This window comes from Octopus bimaculoides, chromosome 5 (genome assembly GCF_001194135.2).
Source record: "Octopus bimaculoides isolate UCB-OBI-ISO-001 chromosome 5, ASM119413v2, whole genome shotgun sequence".
NCBI lineage: Eukaryota > Metazoa > Mollusca > Cephalopoda > Octopoda > Octopodidae > Octopus > Octopus bimaculoides.
In genome coordinates, this window is record NC_068985.1 from 43,500,787 (window position 1) to 43,511,054 (window position 10,268).

The 10,268-nt window shown below is 37.0% G+C and overlaps 1 protein-coding gene across 1 annotated transcript in view; it reads right to left on the minus strand.

Moving 5' to 3' along the window:
• Nucleotides 1-8,974: 8,974 nt before the first annotated feature.
• Nucleotides 8,975-10,268, minus strand: part of LOC106881290 (FAST kinase domain-containing protein 1, mitochondrial) — a 32,699-nt gene continuing 31,405 nt past the window's right edge. The window contains exon 10 of the mRNA XM_014931623.2: nt 8,975-9,111. Within this exon, the coding sequence (XP_014787109.1) occupies nt 9,028-9,111 (84 nt within the window). The 3' untranslated portion in view covers nt 8,975-9,027. The remainder of the gene's footprint in view (nt 9,112-10,268) is intronic.

Here is a 10,268-nt window from a genome sequence, read left to right on the forward strand (position 1 = left end):
ATATATATATATATATATATATATACTCATGCTGTTAGCACGTAAAAAGCACCCACTACACTCTCGGAGTGGTTGGTGTTAGGAAGGGCATCCAGCTGTAGAAGCATTGCTAGATCAGATTGGAGCTTGGTACAGCCTTCTGGCTTGCCAGTCCTCAGTCAAACCGTCCAACCCATGCCAGCATGGAAAGCAGACATTAAACAACGACGACGACGATGATGATGACACGCACACACATATATCTGTTGTATAATGCATTTGTTTTATAATATAACATGTATAATGTATTTGTTTAGAATATAAAACTATTTTATAGAATATATCTCTGGTACAGGTTGTTCAGGCTAAATTTGACACTTTGCATAAGCAAAAAAGAAACCGTTATATCCAACCCGAAAATAAAAGTATTTAAAAAAATCAAAAAACATCCACTAGATTATGGCTGGGAGATAACAGTTTACTTGAAGTAGTCCCCTTCAGCTTTCACCACATCCTCAAGATGGCTCTGGAACCTTGCGCATGCATTCCTCACTGTGTCCCTAGGAAGATCTTCAAACACCTTGATCTTGGCTATCTGCTCAGCCTTGGTGTTGCAGGCAGTGTGGCTGGTGTCTTTCTCAATCATGCTCCACACATAGTAATCCATGGGATTACAATTGGGAGAATTGGGGAAATTGGTGTCGGTGAAGTCATAGAAATTCTCTGACAATCATTACTTGGCTCTTTCTAGGAGCTGAATCCAGCAGCAACCTCTCCAGTTACGGATTGACCACAGCTTCACACAGCTGTCTGAATTGAGCCTAAAGTTCTGTCTGTCAGTTGTTGGATGAGCGCTCCACAGACACATGTATCCTTAATGTAGTTCTCAGGGAGATTCAGCATGATACATACTGTGACAAGGTTGTTCCTTTGAAATACAGGTACTACCCATTTTTGAGTGGGCTGAAGCAATGTGAAATAAAGTGTCTTGCTCAAGGACACAATGTGCTGCTGGGAATTGAATTCATGACTTTACGATTGTGAACCAAATACCCTAATCACTAAGCCACGTGCCTTCACACACACCACAGTTTCTGTCTACCAAAATCATTCATAAGGCATTGGTGGATCCAGGGTTATAGTAGAAGACACTTGCCTAAAGTGTTATGCAGTGGGACTGAACCAGAAACTACATAGTTGCAAAGTGAGCTTCTTAACCACACAGCCATATGTTGAGAAAAAGCATAACTGTCACATTCTTATTTTCAACCTACAACAAAATCTGTAAATAGCATTGACCTGCAGGGTTACCAGATTAGGCCACAAGAAGTAGATTATGCTACTGCCTTTTAGGATTGCATGCTATTACTTTTGTGCCATCGTTTTTAATGAAATTGATCTACCGACCTTTAACCAGAAATGGTGTTTCAGCCTCTCTCAGAAGAATAGATTGAAGCATGGTGGCTCACTTCATACATTACATAAACACAATTCAGTGGCATCACACTTGGGTTATCTAATTGACTACTACTACTGCTGCTGCTGCTAGTCTGTATGAATGAACATTCTATGTGACAAATAACTACCAATTCAACCACAAATCCTCACCATCTCCACCACAATTATTTATTGGTCTACGTCTTCAGTAATCCTAATACTTGCTGTATAATCTCAGTATTAACGTCACTAATCTGATCTGTTTTATTGAAGGGGATATCTATTAATATAGATCTATGATAAGCTAAGTCATTACGATGTTTGACTTACAAACTAAAAGGTTAATAGATTGTGACTTCTTATCGGTGCTATGTACTTATCAACAGTTTAGTGCAACTGTGAATTGGTACCATAATATAGTTATTTAATATATATTAGGTTGGAAAGAAAGCTGCGATGCATCTCAAAATGGGAAAGAAACAAAAACTCCTTTGGTCTTGATTAATATATTTAATCAAGATGATATTTTTCCTCATTATTGATAACATAATCTCATCTGTTTGGCAAATTGTCATTTCTTCAGGCATAAAATTCTTCCCATTTCAAAGCAAAGAAACTCTCAATATCATTTTTAATCTCTTTACAATTAATAAAATACTTTCCTTCTAAATAATGTTGCAATGATCTGAAAAGATAATAGTCAGATGGAGCAAGATCAAGAGTGTAAGGAGAATGAGGCAAAACTTCCATATTTAGTGCCATAATCTTTTCCTGAGTGGTTTGGGCAATATGTGGTCTTGCATTATTATGTAAGAGCAACACTTCTCTATGACTGATCAATGATGTGCATCTTTACTGAAAATTTTTGTTCAATGCTTTAATTTGATGACAGTACTTCTCTGCATTAACTGTTTCATTTTCGTTTAACACTTTGTAATAGATGGCACCCTTCATATCCCACCAAACATAGAGCATAACTTTTTTTGTATGTACTCCTGGTTTTGGGATGGATTCTCCTTTTCGATGGGTGATAACCATTATCATTTTCATTAGACATTTTTTATAGAAAACCCATTTTTTATCATTTACGTCAACTCTTCAATGAGTAACTCTTTGATTAAGCTGAGAAGCAGTCAGACAATGAGGGATCTACTGACCAAGTTTAGACATTTTCCTAGTTCATGAAGGTGTTTTAGGATTGAAGTGTGATTTGAAATGTTTTGCTAATTCTGACACAGTTTGCTTTGGATTTTACTCGACTACAGTTTTCAGATACTCAATATTGACAGAATTTGGTTATCCAGATCAAGAGGAATTTGCTAGAGAAAATTTTTCCAAGTGAAGATGGCCAAATAATTGTTGATATGACCAGACACTTAAAGCTTAATTTCCATAGACAGAATAAATATTTCATGCTGCTTCCATTGCTGAAGAGCCCCTTTTGAATTCATATAATATGGAGTGTCTGACATAGGTCTGATTTAAACAAATTTTAAAAGGGTAAAATTGATATGAATTTAACCACAATAGTTTAAGTAGTTTGCAAAGAAAGAAAGAACAATGTAAAAATTAATGTTTATTTTACAGTCACTATTGAAAAACATATGTTTAAAATGCAATGGAACTTTCTTTCCAGCATAATATATATTTATTGTTTAATTTGTCTAAGAAACTGAATTGCAGCTATGCTGGGGTACTGCCTTCGAAGTAGTACCCCAGCAAAGATCAAGCTTCCCTTGTTACATATTTTAAATTTGATACTTATTGTATCAGTCTCTTTTTGCTAAACTGCTAAGTCATGGGGATGTACATGAACCAGCTCTAGTTGTCAAGTATCAAGAAACAAACATGCATGCACACACACATGGCAGGCTTCTGCAGAGTTTCTGTCTACCAAATTCACTCACAAGGCACTGATCAGCCTGGGGCTATAGTAGAAACTTACCTAAGGTGCCACATGGTTAAGCAAACTTCTTAACTGCACAGCCATGCCTCTGTGAGTGTGTGTGTGTGTGTGTGTGTGTGTGTGTGTGTGTGTGTGTGTGTGTGTGTGTATATATATGATCACAAAAGACCAAATAACTGCTATGATGAATACAATCAATTGCCTACTCTATTGTTTTTTCACAGATATGTATTGAAGGAGGAATCAGTTCTGTTGGTATTTCAAAGGGTTAGCTGTGACATCATTGCAAGATAATTACATCCTGGTAAATGTCGCACCTGGAATTTCACTCCCCTTCACTCACTCCTGGTCCCTCTGACCCACTCATTCTTTGAAGGTCCATCCTCATATCTCACCACTACTATTTTTATTGCTCTCCATCTTCACTTAATCATTCCCACTCTCTCTTCTAAAATGTGAGTCGTTATGTAGCTTCTCAACAGCAAGAAACCTGTTCTGCTCCAGCCCTTTCCTCTCATATTTTACCCATCATTATTCCTTGTCTCCTAGTATGAAGTTGCCCTTAGGGTTCATAGTCTTGCAAACTGTATGATGACCTCATTAGTGCAGGTGGTATGAAAAAAGCACTCAGTACACAATATAAAGTTGTTGGCATTAAGAAGGGCTGTTGAAACCATACTAAAGCAAACACTGGAGCATGATGCAGTACTTGGGCCCACCAGATCTTGTCAAACCATCAAAGCCATGCTAACATGGAACAGGGGTGTTAAATGCTGCTGCTGCTGATTTTCCTCACAGGGTAATTACATTATGAGCCAATACATCAGAGGTAAATTCTTCATTGTTACGCCAGATACAACACTGGTAAATGTATTGTCATGATTCTTTATCCACAGACTAACTACATCACTAAATATTAAAATTTTTGTAGAATAAATATGTTGCATTTATTAAAACAGATTCAAAAGACAACAAAATCCCATCCTGTGGTTAGAAAATTTCTTTTAGAAATCTTGAAAAAATAATAATCAAACAGTGAATTGCTGTTGCAGACATTCCACATCACAGAAAAAAAATATAAAGCGAGTGTAGCAAGAATTCAAGGCATCATCAATGAATATTAAAATCATGAAATATTGGAATATTTAAGAGGAATTACTCATAATTTGTCTTTTTAGAATGTGTTTTATCTTCCTCTAATTAAAAAAAAAAAGTGCTATTTTTTTTTACTGCATTTTTAGAGACTGTTTTCCATGTATATATTGATGATAATGATGAAAATTTCCTTTTTTGAATTTTTTTTTTGCTTTTTTAAAACCATGGTCTCAAGCTCTACACTACTGCGTAGCAACTTTGGACAAGTTTTTCTCCAATAGCACAGGCTGATCAATACCTTGTAAGTAAAATTGGTAGATAGAAACTTTATGAAAGCCCATTATATATATAGAATGGGTTGGCATTAGGAAGGGCATCCAGTTGTAGAAACATTGCTAGATCAAATTGGAGCTTGGTGCAGCCGCTGGTTTCCAGACCTCAGTCAAGCCATCCAATCCATGCCAGCATGGAAAACGGACGTTAAACGATGATGATGATGATATAGTGTGTGTGTATACATATAAAATGAAGTCAAACCAAGTAACGATATTTTGAATGCATTTAATACATATGATAATTGTGCGAGAGATGAAAAGGAACTTTCATTTCTTCTGCAAAATCTTCTGTAGTTGTCTTAATAGAAGATTTTGCATAAGTGATGAAATTCCTTTTTTAGCTATTGCACAATTATCTGAAACATGTTAAATACATTCAAATTACAATTATTTTTACAATTCATTTTATATATTATACCATTCCATGTCCTGTACAAGCTAGCCAGTCTGAAATCAATTCACATGGATATTATAACAAGGATTTGGAGTGGTATTTGACTTCAGTCAGAGATTCTGATAATGTACATTGCTTCTAAGCACAGCACAAATCATATGGCTGTGTGTGTGTGTGTATATATATATATGAGACAAGTTAAAATAATGGTCATTACATATAATTCCTTTATTATACCAAAGTTGGCTTACAGCTGTTTCCAGTAGTCATTATAGAAAGGTTTACTCAATTGGTCTATTGAGGTAAATTGAAAGACCTAAGAAAATTAATGATACCTTTTTTAGAGTCATTGCTGGAATTAAATTGATTGAAACAATAGCCATTCTTTAAGTGCTTTGTTTGTTATTTCCAGCAATGGCTCTGACGAAGGTATCATTAATTTTCTTAGGTGTTTCAATTTGTAATGACCATTATTTCAATTTGTCTCATATATCACTCTGTAATATCTGAAGCCCATCCATGGATTTACAATATAGAATTGTGACAAACCATAACTTTGGACCCTACCAAAAGATTACTCACTAATCTAAGTAATATTGTTAGCCTGGTGTGCCAACAGAGAGCTTATGAAGTATTTTGCCTGGATGGAAACAAGGTCTAGAATAAAGGGCCTTAGAGTTAACCTAGCAAAAACCAAAGTCATAGTAAGTAGGAAGGCAGACAAATCACAAATCCCCTCAGGTAGATGACCCTGCTCAATCTGTAAAAAAAGTGTAGGTAGAAACTCTATAAGATGCACCCATTGTAAGCTTTGGACACACAAAAGGTGCAGCAACATCAAAGGAAAGTTAACAGAGAAACTAACTTTTGTATGTGGAAGGTGCACAAGCATAATAAATGCTGAACATGTGTGGAAAATAGATTCCATCAACTGCCAGTGGGGCAAGCTAGAGGTAGTAGATAGCTTCCAGTATCTAGGCGACCAGGTTAGTTGTGGAGGAGGTTGTTTCGAGAGCATAACTGTGAGAATAAGATTAGGCTGGGCAAAGTTGAGAGAGCTCCTGCCCCTGCTGGCAACAAAGGGCCTCTCTCTCAGAGTGAAAGGCAAATTGTTTGATGCCTGTGTGTGAACAGCTATGCTGCATGGCAGTGAAGCATGGGCTATAAGAGCTGAGGACATGCGTAGGCTTGAGAAAAATGAAGCTGGTATGTTTCCCTGGATGTACAATGTCAGTGTGCATGTTTGACAGAGTGTAAGCATCTTGAAAGAAAAATTAGGTATAAGAGGAATCAGATATGGTGTGCAAGAGAGATGACTGTGCTGGCATGATCATATGATGCATATAGACAAGGACAGCTGTGTAAAGAAGTGCTGATCTCTACCTGAGGACTGAACCTGTGACAGAGGTAGACTCAGAAAGACATGGGACGAAGTGGTGAAGCATGATCTTTGAACTTTGAACCTCATAGAGACAATGACTAATGACTGAAACATTTAGCAATGTGCTCTGCTTAAGAGTACCCATAAAACCAAGTGCACCCATGGTGGTGGCACGTAAAAAATCAACCACTGAACATGGGCCCTCACGGAGGCAAAGTGGCTGAGTTTCTTTCGAGCGTTGGGCCTCATGGAGGCAAAGTGGCTGAGTTCCTTTCGAGTGCTGGGCCTCACAGAGGCAAGGTGGCTGAGTTCCTTTTGAGTGTTGGGTCTCATGGAGGCAAAGGCCAAGATCTTTGGCATTATGTCGTGTTTGAGAAGAAGACCCATCAAGCTGAGCAAAATCGCAATTGTGGCAGAGACCAGTGTCATGCAAATGGCACCCGTGCTGGTGGCATGTAAAAGCATCCATTACACTTTCAGAGTGGTTGGCATTGGGAAGGACATCCAACCATAGAAAACCATGCCAAATCAGCCCAGTCAAACCGTTCAACCCCTGCCAGCATGGACAATGGACGTTAAATGATGATGATGATAATCCTTCACTATTTGTTCTCTCTCTCTCTAATATATATATATATATAAATATAAATACACACACACACACATATTTAATGTTGTCAGTTAATGGCCATCTTTCACGCTGGCATGTATTGGATAGTTTGACTGGATCCAAATGCTTGAGGACTACATAATGCTTTAATGTCTGCATTAGCGTGTTTCTCCAATAGGATGCTCTTCCAAACAACTTTGCAGAGAGTACTGGATGTTTTTACATGGCACCAGCACTAAGATCCCCTTCAACTGAGTAGGACTACAGGAAAGGAAGATGGCTCTGTGCTAGGAAATGAGAAGTTAAAATAACAAAAAAGGTTTCATGCTGTAGAGGAATTAAATGGTTACTCATATTATAGAAGAGTGAGTTATGACAAGGGTTCTAGTTGGTCCGATCAATGGACCAACCAACTTGTGAAATTAATATTGCAAGTGGCTGAGCACTCCACAGACTTAACATAGTTCTCAAGGAGATCTAGCGTGCCACAGAGTGTGACAAGGCTGGCCCATCTGAATTACATGTACAACCCATTTTTGCCAGTTGAGTGAACTGGAGCAATGTTAAATTAATTGTCTTGCTCAAGGACACAACATGCTGCCAGCAATTGAACTCATGACCTTATAATCATGAGCTGAATACCCTAACCACTAAGCCATGTGCTTGGAAAGAGATAAAATAGTGGTGAAGTACCAGGATGAACCCTGAATGTACAAGAAGGTGAACAGAAGTGTGAGTGGGGACAGAGTAACATGGAGTGAGAGTAGGGAGAGGTTGTAAGAGTGTATGGGGAGAAAGAGGGATGGTTAGAGATGGGGAGGTGAATGTACTGAAGAACAAGGGTTGAGAAGTGGTTGATGATGAATAGATAGCGGGTAGTTGGGGAAGAGTAGATGATGACTGTAGAGATTGGGTGGAAGGGTTGAGGTGTGGATCCAATGAATCATGGACAAGCGATTGGATGATACATGAGATGGGAGAGGGGGTGATGACTGATAGTACAGATGGGGATAAGAGCATCATCATCATTTAACTTATGTTTTCCATGCTGGCATGGGTTAGTAGACAGGGGAAAGGCAAAGCAGAGGTAGATTATGTGTAGGTAAGCTGTAAAATACTGCCTCAGTAAGTCTTCAACTGACCCAAGCCTGCATGGAAAAGCAGATGCAAAAATAAATAAATGGAATGTAATACAATTATTCTTTAAATAAAGTTTAATGACATATCTACTCTATGGTAATAAAATTTACTGACAGTATATTTAGCATGGTGATGAATTGCTAATGTAATTAACTTGTGATATAATTACAGGCAACAGATTTATTGTGATGTAATTACCAGTAATTAATTTACTGGACACTGGGTCAGAGCTTAAAGGATAATTAGTTTTGTTGATATCGCAGAGATACATATTAACAGTTGATCAGCCCCTATCAGTGCTCTCCAAGCTGATCTGGTATTTATTTCTGACAGACCAACTACTGAAGTAGTGTAAAATGAAATGTTTAGCCCCAGAAACACAGTAAAACACCAGCACCAGATTTGACTTGGTCTTTTACTTCAAAATGGGGAGGCACAGTTCAACACTTGTATCATTCATTGCATGGCTTTCTAATTTAAAAAGTTTGTTTTTCAACTGCATGATTTTGGGTTTGATCTCTTTGCCCAGCACCTTGGGCAAGAGTCTTTTACCAACAGTCTTGGATTGACCAAAGCCTTTGGAGGTAATTTATTGCTATGACAAAATAAAAGTTTAGACATGATTTTCAAGCATTTTCTCATTTGTTCCTTTTCTTTTATACAGAAATTCCATTCAATAATTTTGATTAATACCAAATTTTTTGTTTCAAGGAAGCAACTTTATTGAAATATCTAAATTTGTAGTGAAGGTCATCTGAATATCTTTTTGCTGAGATACCCAACTTTTTCTGGCCAGTCTGACAATGCCATTGAGTTCCAATCAAAAAAGGGAATCTGTGAAGATAGATATAAAGAGAATTAGCAAGAAAATGTAACATTTAGCATTCTGTATTTAGTACAAATTGTAGAGGAGGAGCACAGCATATCACTAGTATTTCATGTAACTGACTATAAATGACTGAAAAACAAGGGTAACTTTTGTAGTATTTGACTCAGAATGTAAAAGGAATGTAATCAAATATTGCAAATAGTTCTCCATTTACAGCATGGAATAATCCAGAAATTATAATATATGGTTATATATTTAGAAAAGAGAGGCTCAACCATAAACTCCATCCACTAGGAATATCAGCCATAAAGATACCTACATTTTTTTAATTACTTACCCAAATGTGGAATGAGTGTCTGGGCCTCTAAAACTAGCAGGAAGAAGTTATTATTAGACAGAAGATCTGACTGGAATACTTGCAACAGAGTGGATGACTGTTGAAAGACCAAGTGGTGGTGTTAAACCACTGGGCAGATTAATATTACCACCCAAATATATAAATGATATCTTAGACATGAAATTTCACTTATAAGGTTTTATTTGACCCAAGGCTATGATACTTGCTCAAGATCCCATATGATGCTCTTAGTTTCTTAATTGAAACTTCATGCCAGTCAAAAACCACATAGTTGTGAAGCAAACTTGTCAACCATACAGTCATACCTGCACCATATTGTGTGTGCGTGTGTGTTAATATTTATACAATACAGAATTATAGATCCATTTCAGCTGATTTTACTACCAGTTGGTTCCACACACAAGAGTTTTGGGGAAAAACCCAACCCTGAAAGTCATCAAATGGGCTGGTAGGAAGAGTATGGTAAGATCCATTGCTATACACTTCCTACCAGCCATTCTATCAAGTGAAAGGATTGATTTTTTTCCCCAAACTGTGCAAGACTGATTGGTAAAATTGGATGAAATGGATTGTATTGTATAAATATTAATATACTCACTATCGACAAATATATGAGTGCCTGTTTTTTCTAACTTATAGATTGTTAGACAGCTAAATATATATATATATATATATATATATATATATATTTGTTTTGCAAGATTTTTTATGTGAAATCGTGTGTTGAAACAGATGTTGTTGTATTTGGGGATGGTCATATTGCCAGTTTAGCCAATAAAAACACACGCACTGTATATTTGGTGT